The sequence below is a fragment of the Aptenodytes patagonicus genome, chromosome 3, assembly GCF_965638725.1.
Source record: "Aptenodytes patagonicus chromosome 3, bAptPat1.pri.cur, whole genome shotgun sequence".
Lineage (NCBI taxonomy): Eukaryota > Metazoa > Chordata > Aves > Sphenisciformes > Spheniscidae > Aptenodytes > Aptenodytes patagonicus.
Window position 1 is genome coordinate 68,492,844 of NC_134951.1, and position 17,490 is coordinate 68,510,333.

General features: G+C 35.4%; 1 protein-coding gene across 9 annotated transcripts in view; it reads right to left on the minus strand.

Annotated features, from left to right (window-relative positions):
* The window catches only part of REPS1 (RALBP1 associated Eps domain containing 1), a 71,006-nt gene that overhangs the window by 10,248 nt on the left and 43,268 nt on the right, over positions 1 to 17,490 (minus strand). For 3 of the 9 annotated variants that reach the window (XM_076333718.1, XM_076333722.1, XM_076333713.1), the window contains exons 9-13: positions 14,457 to 14,596; positions 9,731 to 9,811; positions 6,549 to 6,636; positions 5,602 to 5,703; positions 1,390 to 1,462 (exon numbers count right to left, since the gene is read on the minus strand). In XM_076333718.1, coding sequence (XP_076189833.1) covers positions 1,390 to 1,462; positions 5,602 to 5,703; positions 6,549 to 6,636; positions 9,731 to 9,811; positions 14,457 to 14,596 — 484 coding nt within the window. The remainder of the gene's footprint in view (positions 1 to 1,389; positions 1,463 to 5,601; positions 5,704 to 6,548; positions 6,637 to 9,730; positions 9,812 to 14,456; positions 14,597 to 17,490) is intronic. The other 6 variants (XM_076333717.1, XM_076333716.1, XM_076333715.1 and 3 more) reach the window with 6 other exon arrangements.

Genomic DNA, 17,490 nt, shown 5'->3' on the forward strand with positions numbered 1-17,490 from the left:
ACACAAAACCTGAAATTCCTGAAAGTATAAGTCCAGACAGAAAACTGAAGTATCACAATAGAAAAATCTGCTTCCTTAATATACTCTCGAGGACAACACTTCTGTAACACTGCATAACCCTCCAGCTGATGAAATACAAATCTAATTACACTGACTCCTAGGGTCATCCCTCTAGCTAGTCTAGTATAAAAGGCACAAGCAGGATAAAAAAGGGAGAAAGTGGTTTAAGGACACTCCTAAAGTATCATTATCTGACATAGCCTTGTCAGTTTTTGCTTTTTGAAAATACAAAAAGTACTCTGGACTAATGGTAGGGCTAAGGACAATGTCATCTCTGTAGACAAAGTTGCAATTGGTAGAAAATATGTCAGTGGAAGGAAGTAAAAAAGGAAGTGGGAGAAAAATTTCCTGGATGGACGCTGCCAGAATTGCCAGATCTCGACAGAAGCTACCTGTGCCATAAAGCGGCAACTCATCAGAAAGCTTCACTCATCTACAAAAGTTCAGCAAGAGAACCGAACCCAATCAGAGATGAAAAGAACATGTTGAAACCACCATGTTGATAGTGCAAAAACATACATAGAAGCAGGACAGACAATCAGATTTGCCATTAAGTAACAATGGAGGAAAGAAGTTTTCAAGCTGCCATACTGAAAGGCAATTGCAAATCTTTCTTTGCTATTGAAGTCACCCTAATTATTTTTGTTTTGAAACTTACCTCTGAAACTGATTGTAAGATGGTTAATGGCGTAGCTGGTTTTTAATCCTATTCAGGCAGATTTAATGGGAACAATTAGCACCAGCTAGTACAGCACATTCTCTTACATCAAACGATGCAGTTGTTGGTTATGTGCTTGCATAGCTTCCTCCAGTCCCTTAATTTATGTTGGGCCTATGACTGCCCTTCATTTTATAAAGCCCATTATTAAAAGAGATTGAGTTACTGCCGTGATATTTCTAATTTATGTTTTGTTCTTCTTTTATGCTACAAAGTCACAAGGTCCTTCTCCATTAATGCCTAATGGATATTTCTAAAAATACAAAAAACTGGTTTCAAGTAGCATCACAATCTCCTGTGCATACATTCCCTTGTGTTTAAGGAGAAAGTCTTTATCAAGATTTCTGACTGAACGTGGAGTTTCATTTGATTGGCCAATCCCAAACAACTTTTTAGACTATGTTGTTTTTTGAATTTTCACTTTACACATTAACAGGAACAGCATACATTGTTAATGCATTAGAAAACAGACTGCCTCCAGATTCCCGAGTGTTAAAGCTAAGAATCTCTTTAGCCATCATTTTACAAGCTAGTTGTCAAACAACCAGAAGCTCAGAACAGGCTTCTTTAAACACCTTTTATTTATTTTTTTCAGTTGCTACTCTACTGACCGTTGCCGTGTTACAGTGCTTCCAATTTGCTCTGGATCTGAAGTATAGGAGTCCGAACTGCTGTAACCATCTGCTGGTAAGAGAAAGTACAAAGTTTCATATAGGTTTTGCATCATTAGTATACCCTAACAGATACAGGTAATATATAATTTCAAATATCCCATTTTTATTTTTTAAAAAGGTTTATGTCTTTGTATTGCTTCCCTGTAAGGTATCATCAGGGCAGGATTCAAAATCCTTGAGTCTGAATAACTGAAGGATCCAATACAAACCAACTCCTCTCGCCCAATACTACGAGTTGTTTGTTACTACTGGGATGTACTGAAGAATAAACAATGACAATAATGGTGTATTTAAAATACAAAATGTAAGTTTCATAAGCAATAATTTTTAAACACTTGACATTCCATCACTTCAACAATCTAGCCAACAAGAGTAAGGGACATCCAAGAAAAAAAAAAAACAAGAAGTAGGACATGCTTGGTTTTAGAAGTGCTGAATGATTGTCACCAACCTTAGAAGTCAGAAAAAGGAAAAGGTATGTACAATACACAGATGAACTCAGTAGCTTCGCTACAACTGTAACTTCTGTACCTTTAAGGCTGGTAGTCAGCTCTGTTTTGGACTAAATCTTTTTAAAAGCTTTCAGCTTTTGGTCAAGGCAGCCTATAAAAATGAAAGATGCTATTACAGCATCAGGTAGACAGTTTCCTTAAGGACACCCTTACCCTTAAAAGCTGTGCAAAGCTTGAGGGTTCTTCCCCCAGAAATGAGGAGTCTCACCAAAATCACAAGATTTGTGTGGAATGAATGTAGACAGAAAAATGGCTCTCAGAGTAATTTATCACAAGGGATGATTCCAGAGCACCTGGTAAAGCACAATTCAAGGTGGAAAGTCACTGGAGCAATGAAACCCACCCGATTAGTATCAGTAAAGAAGAGAATTCTATCCAAGAACATCAAGATTTTTTCTGAATTGCCCAGTCTCAAAGGATTACTTTAACCTCCTAGGACACTAGTTTTCAAAAGTGTTAAGACACATCAACCAGGATCCAGAGACGAGAATCCTGCAGAGATGACTTTCCTGTTCAGCAAGGCACATTCTTTCCTGTTACTATTTTTTTTTCCTTAAAACTACAGCTACATTAATCTAGCAAAGTTGGTTTGAGACCTCTACCATGCAGTCAGCTGAGGAATACCTTATTCCAAGTTAATTTCAGATTAAAAGTTATTTTGCAGGTTTACAGGTGTGTCTCTATTCAATGAGGGCTACAGAGAACTAAAAAATACCTATATAAACATTCTTTTAAAAAAAGAAACAGAAATGGCTACCATGAGATGACACTGAAGTTTTCAAGGATCAAGTGAGAAAAGTTTTAAGCAGAAGTTGGCTATATGGTGAATGGAATTATCTCTCTCCAATCCAAACATCTCTAGTACAGGGTATATTTCTCAAGCCATCCAGGACATAATATAACCTAGTCAAACAAGAATTCATGTAATCACACTTTTAAAGAGGAAAGAGTAAGTCCTTCTGAACCAAAAAGTTGACACTGATAATGGAAGAAGTATTTCTAAACCAATTTCAAAGACATTTGGACAGTAAACAATTTCAATGGCTTTACAAGGCAAAGGATGGTCACTTAGCAAATGTAATCTTCATACTGCACCAATATTGGCTAATCCAAACTCATGAGTTTGAATACAATTTTAAATCTAACAGAATCCTTTTTCAGTATTTCCAGTAACGTAAGCATGATAGTCAGGTAGAGTTCCTATTATGAAGGATATACACACTTTTGCAATGTTATTTTTGTCCTCAAGGGAGGTTTCTACTTTTCAGTGTTAGTAATACAAGTTAGTCTCCAGCTTTGTTTGAATTTCATTATGAAGGAAGGTAATTTAGATTATCCTTACCTTCTGATTGCAGTATTCATGATCTTGTTTATATCATTTAGCAGGAGTTTAAAATAACATATTCACAAACTTGTCCTTAATGACATATTGAAGTAGCATGTTGCTTTAAAGTTAAAACAATCTGGGAAACCAGCAGTTATTTTTGCTGCTTTTATTTTTACTTGCATAGTAACAGTTTCAACACTGTGGGTGTCCAGCACTCAGAAGAATTATTGACGCACTTCTCCAGTTATCACTTTCTGAGGTTATAGATCCTCTCTCCTTTGTTCCAAATCACACAGCTTGCACAGAAAGACAATTGTGCAGTGCCTATGCCTACTGAATTCTTTCTTATCTCATGCAATGGAAAAGTTTGTCCCTGCTTCCTGGCTTAGGTCTGAGCTGCTATTTACAAATTAGTAACTTCCAAGCTGAATCAAGTTGATGTAAAGCATGGAAAATAAAGACAAATTGCTAATTTCTCAACATCAAGATGATGCTTATAAATCTCCATTAGTTCTCAATTCAAATACTATTTTAATATATTGATCCATGAACAGTAGACTATGAGAAGTAAAATAATTAACCTGCATCTACATTTTGATCAATAAACCACTAAGAAATCTGTACAATGCAGAAAAGCATGTGAACCTATAAACAAAATATTCTAGAAGAAATGTTCTTAAGAATATCCATTTATGAAACAACACTTCCAAAACAGTGAGACAGATAGATAAAACCAAAACACTTACAAAAAGACTTGCTTAAATTAAGATTGAGACTCCCTATTCTCAAATGAATTCTGGCACAGATAAACAAAAACAAGCAACTAAAGCAAACACTGAAATCAGTGTCCAGCCCAGTAACTCAAGGAAGCACACTACAGATATTGTCACTGATTTAGCATAGAAGGTGCTCAGATACACTATTAAAGTATGACACTAAAGAACATTAAGAAATGTAATTACCAAGACAGCAAGTCTGCACAAAAAAAAATCCTGTTAGATTTATGTGGTTTTTTTAAGCATCAAAAATTCATTTTCTGGAGTTAGCTTGTATTAAATGATTTCTTCGGGATTCACTTGGAAGGTGTTAACTAACCATATTACTTACAATAGTGACAAGAGCCATTTCTTCAGAAAAAGGATGGGCATCCCATGATAACTACAGTTTGAGGTACTACAGGGTGGCTTCATGTTACACTGCAATGAGGTTTGTTTTATTTCACTACATTCTTCCTCTGAGGGAAGAATACTTCTCAGTATAATTACAGTTACAGGCCCTTTATCAAAGGTTAAGCTATACTTGGAAAAGGAAAAAGGACTACAGAAGGGCTCTCAGAACTCAGATCCTGCGTATAGTAGTAGTTTCCCCATTAAAAGACCATGTTTGCTCATTCTTTCTTTTGCATCAAAAGACTACCTAGTAAAAACAGAGCTCTGCTTGAAAAGACAGACAGGCTCAAGACGTTGCTCAGAAGAGTGCCACTGAAACAGAGTTCATGAGGAAAACAAAATACATTGCAAAAAGGCACCTTTTAAATTACTCCTGTATTACAAATCAACCAAAATACCTCTGTCTTAATACTGCACAGCAAAGGACTCAAAGTAATGAGTTCTTCAAACCTTATTTTTACTGAAGAAAAGTTCCCAGCTTAAATAAAATAAAATAAAAAAAAAAAAAATCTCAGAAACAGACTCCAGAGACTCATTCAGGCTACATATAATCTGGGACCTCTCTCAATATGAGAGAAGTAGACTAATCAAACCAAAATAATGCAAAATGTTTTGGACATAGGAGATACTGAAAATCAGAAAGGCTACTAGAAGCAAATAAACACTTGAAAAGCTGTCCCTAAAAAATAAATCTAGAAGTCTATCACATTTTCTTAGTAGCTAAACCAGATGAGAAGTGCCTGAAAAATCTTGTGGTCAACAGGTTTTCACTCTTCAGAAAACATGTTGTCACACAGTTCTGAGGAAGTAGAATCAAATGCTACTTAGTCAATTCCACTTTCCATACATTTCAATTTCTCATCCTAAGATTAAAAGAGAAAACAGGAAGATGGAAGAGAGCTGACAAAATGAACTTTTTTGAACATGTATGGCAGGAAAACATCTCCAGTGACATCAGTAGAACTTTCTTAATTACTACTTCTAATATATACTTCATATCAGAAATGTCTCTATTCTTAGGATAAGTTTATCTCATTTTAGAGCTGCTGTTAGCTAGCAAGTTTTCATTCACTGAAGAATATATCAGATCCACATTTTGCATGATGTAAAAAGTGAGATCAGAAAGTACTTTGATACTTACTAACTGTATTTCCAGCTGTAAATTTTACAGATGAACTCATTTTGTTTTCTTCTGGGAGATCAGGTGGTTTCACAAGTAGTGGGCTAGTAGGGTTAGCATGATCTAGATGGAAAAGACAAGCCTAATAAACAAATGTATTCAAACTAGCCTTTACTTCTGATGCCAAAGCTTTACATTAATTTCCTGTCCTTACCTGAAGTGCTGCACTCAAGATTAAAATTGTTGTATTTTAACACTTTTGGCGTATGAATTATTTTGACTTTGAAGTTTTATATTGTAATAGTGTTATTTCTCAGTGTTAAAAGATGGGAATCTTTACCTATTTACAAGGCTAAGGAAATTTGAAAAGAAATGTGTTGTGGATACTTGTTTATTCTCATATGCTGAAGACTCTGCACGAGCTATATGACTTTAGGAAATACTGGCATATTGGGACACGTCTGTAAGTCAAGACTGCACTGTTCCTCAAGGAAAATTATCAAGCCACCTCGCTTATTTTTGACCAGTGTTAAAAAAAGAAGAAGAAAAAAAAAAGGCCTGCCAATACTCCCAAATGCTGTCAAGTTTCAAAATAATAAACTCAGTATTTCTGACCACAGGAGAATAAGCTTTATCAGTGCAGGCTATGTTCTCCATCTTCACAGTCTGTCAGAAACCTAGACATCATCCTGGAGGCCCAAATCAAATCTGTATCATGATGCTCCTGAACTGCTTCAAGCAATGATCTCCTATAGGTGATGAAATCGTCACTGTAGCAAATGGCCAATTCAAACTCTGCACCTATCTGAACAGTACTCTAATTCTTAACTCAGAGAATCTCATTCGTTATGCTGGTTACAACTCCAAATATATTCATCTAAGGAGAAGAAAAAGCAAGCATGTTTTAGGAAGCAGAGCCAACTGTAGTTTTACAAAACTTTCCTCATTAGCAAGAGAAAATATCCTACCACTTCCAGTTCTTTTAAGCTCCATTTCCTGCATGTGGATTTTGCTTGGAGTCATTCTTATGGGAACTGGGTGCACAATTGCAGTGTCCTGTGGAGGAGATGAGAGTTAAGTGATGCTAAGCTAGTTTTAAATTGTTCTATTAAGAATCTCTGACACCATGCGAAATGCCATTTCTAAACAAAATTCATAAATTTTATTTTTTACACGGTTCCAGGGGATTGAATATACCCATAAAACCAAAGCTCTATAAGCTGAAGTTTCTCTAATGATTTATAAGGTGTAACCTAGCATATTACTTTAAAAGGGCACTAGAAATGTTTCTATAGATTACTGTGTTGTAAATAGGACCTGAATTTTACCAGCTTTCCACCATTTTTGGCATACCAGATATCTGTTACTTCAAGTGCATCTTCAAAAGAAAACAAACAAACAACCCCCCCCAACAAACTTTAAAATCCACTTTTGACTTAACTTATGATGCCTCAGAAAGTTATGGCCTCTTTAAGTAGTATGAATAATTCTCTATAAAATAGGTACTTCATAGCAGTTTAAGAATAGTTTCAAGAGTCTTTAAAATAGTAAAATCTTCTAAACTTAAGTATAATAAACCCTATGGAACATATCTCTAGATAGGTGTTGACCTTACACTTAGGCTTTTTCTTTGCAGTTCAGACAAGGGACTCCATTTTAATGTACTTTATAGACAGCCCTTTCCGTTTGGTTTGGAGACTGAGTGTAGATAACAAACAGAAAAATCTCAAACCTTTTATGTTTGTTCACAAGTAACCTAAAAATAGGGACATAGCTGTTTGAGGTTTTTTACTGTTATCTATATTCAGAATATATGAATGGGTGGGACAATGACAGCACAAAAAAAAATCCCAGATTATATTCTGTCCCTAGAAATAACAAGAAGTTTCAAAGCTACCCTTGTATCAGAAATTTAATCTGTTCTGACTGCTCAAGTAGACCAATTTCACCAAGCATAATACATTTACATTAATATTTTCTAAAACTCTTAAAACTTACTTGCACTATTCTTGTTGCAAATATAGGCTTTTAAAACCACTTTCTAGTCACAGCTCAAACACTCTTGTTGCACCAGGCTTTTAGGAATAGTTATCACTTTAAAACATGTTGCGCTTTTTTTCCCCTGTAATGGGATTATCATGCAAAGATCACTCTTGCTGTAGCTACTTCAGTCCTCTGCTGTAATCTAATGCGCAGCTACCACGAAAATAATGTCTTATAGAGTTAAATGGATTTTTATATAATGTATTAATTCAGATCGTTAATCTAATTTTACACAAAACAACTTAACATGTTACCAACTTTCACTTACAATAGGTAAATTATGTTCCTACGGGGGGGGGGGTGTCTGTGAATGTACTGTTTTACTCTTTCCACTTATCTTTTACCTCTAAAGCAGCTGCTTTTCCAACAAAAAGAGAAAAGAACTGGTCTATGAATTTACTCTTTAGTTATTTATTAACAACTGCTTGAGAAAACTGATTCTCTCCTTTGAGAAAGCAGGAGTTGTTCAATAAATCAGTCCTAGGCATCACTGCTGACTGCTAAAATAAGAAGTCTGCACACTGTCACTGAAAATTTGCTCTAATTTGTTCTTACTTTCCTATGAAAATAGACTCTGAAGTATCTATTTCCAAAGTCTGTTACCTTAGCAAGCATCAAAGATGCTCACCATTCTTTAAAATTTTTCTCAACTACCAGCATTGTAAGAAAACGACTCAAGAATGTCATCTCCCAGTATATTTTTTGTATTTCTATTGAATTTCTGTTTATACACACATGCATACACACAAACACACACATAAACATATATATGGCTATATATGTTTTGCATATATCATCACTGTTCTACTTTTTAGATTATCAACGTATGGGAAAAAAATTCAAACTTCAGATTTCTGTCAGTTACTAGTTATGTGTAAAAATAAATTACTATCTTATTGTGGAAACAAGACAGCAATAGCTCTTTACTGTCAAGCAACTATACACAGTAAGAAACAACTACAAACTGATTTCCATCATGTTTACATCATTAAAACATAAAAATACAGTACATTTAAACCAAAAAAGTCTCTCTCAGATGAAAAAGGGCTGGTTTTCACTTTATGACATTTTCATTTGTTTTGAATGTTTACCAAGGGCAATTCTGAGCACAGGGAACAGTGCAGTTTGAATTCTAGCTTCCAGCATCTAGAAATGCTATTTCCACATAAATATCAGTGTTAACTCTGAGAGTGGAGCACTGATATATTTAAAATACATGTATATTTATGTATTATCTTTTCAGAAGTGACCTGTTTAATATTAAAAGCGGTTAAATGTGTATTATGTACCCCTATTATATTTTGTTATGTAATCAAATGGACACTAACACTGTAATTAATTAAATTAAAATGGACACTAACAGTGGTAATTAAATCTGTAAGAAAAGCAGGATGAAAGCAGCGGCTAAATACGAAAGTAATTTTAATGCATTTCAGAACTGCTTCAATGTCACATGCTGTGAAGTTTAAAACGAGCAGAACTTGACACACTGTAGTGAATTTCTGGCTCCCAAACTTGGCAAGGTATTTAAGTACATAATCCTTCAGAGCACTCCTCACTGAGTAAAGCATTAGAACAGCACAGGTTTAGCTGGAGAAATACTAAAAGCCTTATTAATAAGTAACTTGGTGAAAACATTAGCAGTATGAAATACCACACCCATTAAAGCCCAGCAGTTTTTTCAGTGAAGTTGGCATTGTCAGCTCCTAGGAGTTTGTGCAAATCAAGCTCTGCAACTTAAAAAAACAAAACGACACAGAAGACAAAATCTCAAATGGGACTGGTTTATCACTGGGAGGGGCACTTGCATTAACTTATAAATATTTTCAAAAAAACACTTAGTTTAAATACTTTGTGTAATACAGGTTTTGATAGCAGTGTTGTATTACATCAAAATCAAGGGAAAAAAGCATTCTTTGCACTCAGATCTTAAACATGAGCAGTACTAGAAAATTTATATTCCTAAAATAAGCAAAAAAATTAAGAAGCCTGCCACCATTCCCCAAAAAGCAGTCCATGGAATCATGCATAACAGCTAAATACAATGAATGGAAATTCAGTGTTAATAAAATTAATTTCAAACAAGCAAGCTAAGTGATTGACTTACAGGATCAGCTGGTGCAATGTTAGAATCAAATTGGGTCAGAGTTTGTGAGCTTGAAGAGCGTTCGCTAAATGTCTCCCACTGCTGAACAGACAGAGGAGAGAAGTCAGCATGATGAGAAAGATGGGAGTAAAAGATCACTGAGGAGATTTAGCATAGTAGTTTGGAGGTTGCACTGGAAAGTACTAATTTGCACTGGACAGTACTTGACTTGGAAAGCACGCTAATACACATTAAGTATTTCTATTTCAGTCTGAGATTGTTGTGCAACTAACTGTTATCTGTCAATATTAATCTTTACATTCACATTTCATAATGAAGATACAGGTGCACAGTCAACACAGAAGTACCTTCAGAGTTCATGGTTGCCAATGAAAATCATACAATTAAAAAAACTGGTTAAGCCATTCAAATACCGTAAAGATAAAATCAGTGCCACATGTTGTGTGTATATCTGTAATTATAAAATCCACAGAAAGGTTCCTCAGCTTTGTAGCTGCCGAGTTTCAAATGTATTTTGTAAATGCTGATTTTCTTACAAAATCCCAGACAAATGAACACTGAGCAGAGTACTCCAGTTACACCAGTTCAGCTTGCCAGTGCAACCCGAGAAGTGATTCTATGCTGTAAAAGAGTATTTTTTACAAGTCTAAATCACTGACAAGGCAAAGAATTAAATTCAAACATACTGTTGATTGCTAAAAGCAAATAAGTCAATCTCTGAACAATTTTATAAGATATAGGCATGCTGTATCAATACATGGTTGTCAAGAGTCTTCATGCTTAGTAAGTCAAGCTACAGCCACAACTGGATCAACAAAGTACCAAAGTACCTAAAATTAGTCTGTGATCCAGAAACCAGATTACAAATCACAATAGGAATGCTAAACTTGTTATATTTTTGTAAAATAACAAGTAAATATTAACCAAGTTTCAAACACTACAACAAAAATTACAAATACAAAGTTTTTAGTGCTCAAAATTTGACAAAAATGATGTTAGTATAACTGTGAAAACAAATTCATATTCTTGTCCCATCTCTATAGGCAAATCAGTGTAAATGATTCCAGAAGATACAGGACAAACTACATGGTGCTAGTCAACCTAATCTCATGCGCTCCTCTACAACTGAACTAAAGTGAGTGGCCTGTATGTGAACCTAGTCTAAAAAAAATTATTTCAGAAATAACTCTTTATGGAAATTCCTAAATAGCTGTTTTCAACCAGCTGAAATTAAATTCAGAAAAAGATCAACTAAATTTGTAACTGCTTTCATGTGTGGTGCCGTTTCTTGTAGAGACAGAGCCTTATCTCCTCATTTCAAACTCTAAATTAAGGCAAAGATTACGGAATACTGTTCATATGGGTTTTTTGGGGGTGGGCGTTTTTTTGGTCTTTTTTTTGGTGGTGGTTTTATTTGTTTTAAACACACAAAACTACCCCCTTCATGGACAGAATCTAATGAAACCTTTTTAGTAAGAACATAAGGTTTCCCCTTCCTAATTGCTCTGTCCCACTCCCTGTATTAAACAGTTCATCTCTGCGTCACTCCACCCCTTCGTGAAGAGGCAGCACTGCAAGCAGTTTGGAGCTATACAAATGTTTTGAGTGAGCCAGTTTTTACTAAGTCAGAAACTTAATGGCCAAGTTCTGCCAGCCTTTGCCCTGATTTGGCCTCTTGCATTTATGCAGCTGCTCATTTTCATGAAACATGCGTTATTTATTTTAGGACTACCACTACCCTTTTAAACTTGATTTGGCCAGTGGCTTCAAAGTCACCGGTGAGACTGGCAAACAGACCATTGGATTACAGAAAGTTTCTTAATTTTTCAAAGCTTCCATAAAGACATACAGCATCTATGTTATATTTAAGATCAATACTAAAATATTATTTTTTAGAGATGGATGCTGAATTTACCTCTTATTCTACTCCTCTGAAGCCAAACTGCAGGACATTTATTACTTGTCCTCAGGGTCCCTAGCTGGGCACAGAAAAATGACCACCAACACCTCCTGACTGTTCTGGGGAATATGCTGTTTGTGCTCCATCCTGAAATACTACCAGAAGCTAGTTACTGCTAATTTCCTGGTTAACAGAAAGCTACATACATTAAGGATCTACTGGACTGCATCTCAAACTCTGTGCAAGGTTTAACAGCCGTGACACTACAACTGATCAGCTAGGATAAAACTCCCACTAGCTGAAACTAAAATACTTGCCTTCTAGACTTTCAAAAATACTTTCAAAAGGTTAATTACTAAAAACTAAAACTCTCAACAACCTGAACCATTACTAAAAGAACACCAAGACATTTGAAACAAGGTGTAACAGTTGTGAACTCAAAAGCAAATCTCCACATCTGTGTCAAAGCTAATACAACCATATGACACTAGACTTTCAACAAAAATTTAATAGGCTTTTCAATTTTTTTTAAGCTCTCAGAATTAAGTGCTCAGCCTTGAGATGGGATGGAAAGAGATGTCTGAAGTGAGAAAGAAGTGATGAGTGAACAGATGAGAATGTGAAGCATGTAGTATCCAGAGTTAGGTGAATTTTCATGGTGCTCTTTATTCTGAAGCTTGAGATTGATGCCTTAGGTCCATACTTGTGAGCTTACAGTAACTGAGCCCGGCAACTGGAGTCTAAAAATCAACTATGAGCTAGAAAGAGCAGAGTAACAACAGTTTTGAAACTAACTGGGATGAAACTGCCTGGAAAGGCAGATGATTCAAAGATGCATAGCTTTTTCAAGAAATTCATTTGAACCTTTTATAACTGTCATCAACAAAGAGGAAACAATTAGACTGGTGCCTGCAGTAATGCCAGAAATTTTTTTCACGGCATTAAAACCTTGAGGACTTTGACCTGATTCATGCTGAAAAGAAAATGCTGAGGAGCAAGAAGCATGCATAGCAATATAGCTGAAAAAATCAGAAATTCCTTTGTGTTAGAACAAAAAACTCTTAACATTTAATAAATGTTCAACTCTTATTTTAGTATAGTTAGTATTTGGTAGTATATTTAGTGTGAGAACTTTTCCAAAGCTCTTAAAGTTTTAGTAGATTTTCAGAAAGAAAATACCACATTATCTATCTGAATGGACAAAGTCAGTTTCGTAAGATTTTGGCTGATAGAGAAGTGTCATTAACTTTGTTCCACTAGTGCAATTATCCTATTCAATTGGTTTGAGTTGCACTGGACACTGAAGGAATCTGTTCCATTATGATGCAGCTTACCAAATGATTAGCTTATCAAATCTTTATTGCAAACATGAGGGAATGTATCAATGCAAATTTTAATACAGTTGCAGACATTTACAGCTTTTCAGCAACAAGTGAATATCTGCTCACCTCCCTCCTAAAACACAGCTTCCTACCAGCAGTCTGAAGAGTCACTCTGTCAAATAGAACAACTAAGAATCACTAAATCCTTTCCTACATTTTTTATTTGGTAAGGACATCACTGTGAGGCTAGCATTTGCCCTTAAAAGGAACAGCAGACTTTACAACATCCTTCCTCCTGAGAGACAAAGAAAGTTTCCTCTGCTCCTAACTTTAATCCTAAAAATTTGCTTATTTTCTGTTTCATACTGACTCTTCTTTGGTTTGTCTAAATCTTTTACTACCAATCGTCTATTCACTTGAAGTCTAACGAAGAAAGAAGAAAGCCACAAAAAGCTCTTTCAATAAGAGAAGCAGGCAAGATAATACTCAGCTACTGATAGAACTATCTTAGATGTTAAAACAAGTTTTAGATTCTTCTTGAGAGTCTCAGATTATTAAATGAAAAGAGTTTTCCATAAATTATTTCAATACTTTTCCCTCCCCCCCCCCCCTTATAATGAAAAATAAGCCTACATCATCTTTGTAGTATGGTTGCAGTCAGGAACTCATTTGAGTGTCTGAAGTGGCTCTTAGAATAAAACATTGGTTTATTCTAAGTCACAAAGGCAAAAATGTTAAAACAGAACAACAAGAAAAACTCTAGGAATCAATCCCTTACAGGCTTTTTAAACAATGGACATTTGTGGGGGGAAAAAAAACCCCAACAACTGCTTGGTAACTTCAGTTTCAAATTCTGACAAAATACAACTTTACTATATAAGACTGCTTATATAGCAAATACGTATGGTAAAGGATGATAAAGCAGCAGTACATAACAGCAAAAATTTAAAATTTAAATAAATTTAGCCAGCAGTTGGCTTCAGATTCAACTTTGAGTCTTTACTCCTGAAACAAACCCAGAGCTATGACTTCTCTACATTACTGGTGAGATATTTTATATTTCAGGGTAAAATGATCTCCAGAAATAAGTCTCAATGTCCAGATCCATCAGAAATTTATTTTGAAGTTTTGCAAAAGTGTTGGCTATAAAAGCCCTTCAGAGGTAACAAGAAATCCCAACCAAAAACCCACCCTAAAAGAAAAAAATCAAGAATGAATTCAACTTCTCCAATAAATGATATGAGATCATTTTGTGATTAATATAAAGCTTAATTACAGTTAATGACAACATTTTAAACAGTAGCTCATCTCACAATGAGACAGAAAAATCAGAAGGAAAACATTACCTTTTTTACAATTTAACATGTGTAGAACCTTCCTGTGTCTATTGTCCTGCTGAACTTTTTCACTAGTTGTCATCAACAATCCACTTATGATGAATTATGGATGCATACACAATGTAGTTATTGACTGGCAATGAAATAACTCAAATAAAAGTGCTAACCTCACTGCTCTGATTCAGTTCTGGCCAGGTCTGGTTTAGGGATGGCATTGATGGAGACTTGCTTGGAGGTGCTTCTGCTGGAGAGCTGGAGTAACCTACCTCACCAGTCTGTTCCCCAACTTCTGAAATGACAGGAATCACTGTAAACCAAGATCATGAATTGTGTTCAGTTTATTCTCAGAAGAGCTGCTCACGTTTCATGGAAAGTGCAAAGTACCCTTTGCTTTTCTCTTTTCCAAGTAGATACTTAGCAGCACCCATTCAAGTCAAACATACTATTTATCCGGTGCTACTCTTATTTTGAGGATCTTTCTAAAAAATGGACTTTGAAGATTACTCTTACCATACTACCTCCCAGTACTTTGGGTTTTAAATAGCATTTTTAGATTTTGATTACATGTAGAAATAAATATAATCCTTTCTTACATTATGAGAAAATAACTTCACACTAACATTTATTACATCAAATCCAGCACCAAGAAGTTTATCTTCCTTATATGAAAGCTTAAAGCAAAACCAGCATATCAATGCAAACATAAACCAAAAATATGAAGAGATGTAAACCATTCCCTTAGATTATTCTCCAAAGAATATTTTAAGTTTTAAGCCTCCTTACTAAAACAATGGTGTTTCCATTCACTATATTTTGCAAATTGAACAAGTCTAGCCGCTGTCACATTGCAACTGTACATTGTTACTGTTATTTCAGTTTTCCCTGAGCTTTCAGCAAGTACAGTCCCTTGCAGAAACATTCCTCCAGAGTTGTATAAATTTTCATGATGCAGCATAGTTATTTTTGTTCTGTTCAAATTATAAGACAATTGGGTAAAGTAAATCTGAACAGCAGATTAAGCATTCTGCATAACAGTAAAATCCTGCTTACAGTGTCTTCTACTTTGCTAGATACCACAATACAAGCTAAAGCAATGCCTTGAAAGCCTCAAAAAACTGAAGTTCAGATTACAAATGTGTAAGTGTAAGTAACAGGAACAGTTGAAAGAGTGACTGATAAGTAGCTAGACATATTAACAAGATGTTTGTAGTCCAAAGAATTAAAACTCTGAACAAGACAAAATACTGCACAAGAGGAAAGATGGCTTAATTAAATTACCATTTAAAAGGACTGCTTGATAGGGATGTGATTGAAGACGACTGCCACAAGAATGTGTGATACGCTGTACCAAAAATTGATTAAAATTTATAAAAAGGACTGGTTTCAGACTCCTGAAGAGCTGAACTCTGCAGCCTGCTCTTCTGCTACGACAGCTCAATATTCTGTCTGCTGTCTTCCATTCAGCAGAAACTCGTAACAAATCCAGTGTCAAATCAAGCTGTGTGGCTTGCGGGAGTGGAGGAAGCATGTGTGTGGTGGTGTAAAACTGGCACCAACAAAAAGTTTGAACTGGAAACACTTGAATAGTAAATGGTGACCAACTGCACCTTTGAAAACCCATAACAATCCAGTATTGTCTCTGAAGTGCTGTTGAGGACAGCAAGAGGCACAGCCTAAAAAGAATAGCCAAAACACTCAAACCCAAAAAGAAATTAATTGTCCCATCTTGAGGCCAGGGGAGGCTGAGGTGCTACTGACATGAAAAACGCCACACAGAGAAACCAGTAACTCAAAATTTCAAAGGTCTTGTAAGCTTCCTGTAAATAGCCAGGCATCAGGTTGAGACCCGATGTTCCCAAAATTGTGCCCAGCACCTAGCATCTTGTATTACTGTCCTTTAGGGAAAATGGCTTTACAAAGTATTCAAGATAGAAACTACATCTAATACCTGCTTCAGGCAAAAAGCATCTGGCAATAAAAACCAGGCTACATCAAGCTGATATTTACAGGCACAATGATGTCACCAAGTAATCAAGATGACATGCTCTGGTCATTGTACACAGAATAATATTCTAAGTTCAAAATATGCCTGTGGTAATGTTTTAGGAATGCATATTGCATATCAATTGCTCTGAAGTGTAATATGAACAAAAATTTTCTGATGAGTTTAAAACACACTCAAAATTCTCATTTCAGCAGTGGTGCACTAGATAACTGAACTAACTACTAGTGTAGTTAGTGACCTTGTGTTAAACACAAGGTCAAAAGATAAGGCTGAAAACTGCTGTGGATAGACTATGCAGCTACCTGTAATTCAAGGAGTTTTGCAAATATCTACACAAAACATGCATGAGACACCTATGGAAAACTTCAGGGGTTAAAGTAATTAAGTTGTGTAAGACACAAAGCACGGCAGATTCTTTTTCTTACAAAGAAATGGCATTGTTGCAGCAGCCCAAACAAAAAACAAATTCACAGAAAAGCAAAACTTGCTTTGAGTTTTGTAAAGGGTTGATAGCTTTTACTAACTGAGATAAAATTGAGTTTAAAGGAAAATATTCACATTTCTTTACGTAACAGGAAGTGAAACTAGTACTCTCTTCAGCTGCAGATCATAAATTCTGCCAAGACAGATACAGATGCTATCAATAGTATTAAATTCATAAAATAAATGTATAAGCACTTAGAGAAGTATTTGTACAACTGCCTGACTTCACGCTCCCATTTTCATTCACTGCAGTTTTCTTCTACAGGCTGTTCTTACGCAGACAGACCTTGCTCATTCTGAAGAGCTGAAATTATCTATCTACAAACACCACAACACAATGTTAAATCTTAAGTGGAGCTGCTGCAATCCAAATCATTCTTTGAAGTATACAATCCAATTCAAAATACTGAAACCATTCAAATGTGTTGTAGAATTACCACATTATTTTAAGAACTTAAAACACCTCATTTCTCTACCTAGTCAGCAGAACGATATTAGCACCTCATTTAACATTTTTTTCTATTAAAATTCTGTAGGGGTGTAGTGCTATACCAGAAAAATGACAAACTATATAAATGCTTTATTATACGATAGGTCTGTGTCATGTGAGAGAAATACATATCCCTGGTCATGAAACCAGATGTAAGACAAGACCAATCTATTAATGGGTTTGGGACACCTGGAGCTGTCACATAATAGATTCACAGGGGCTG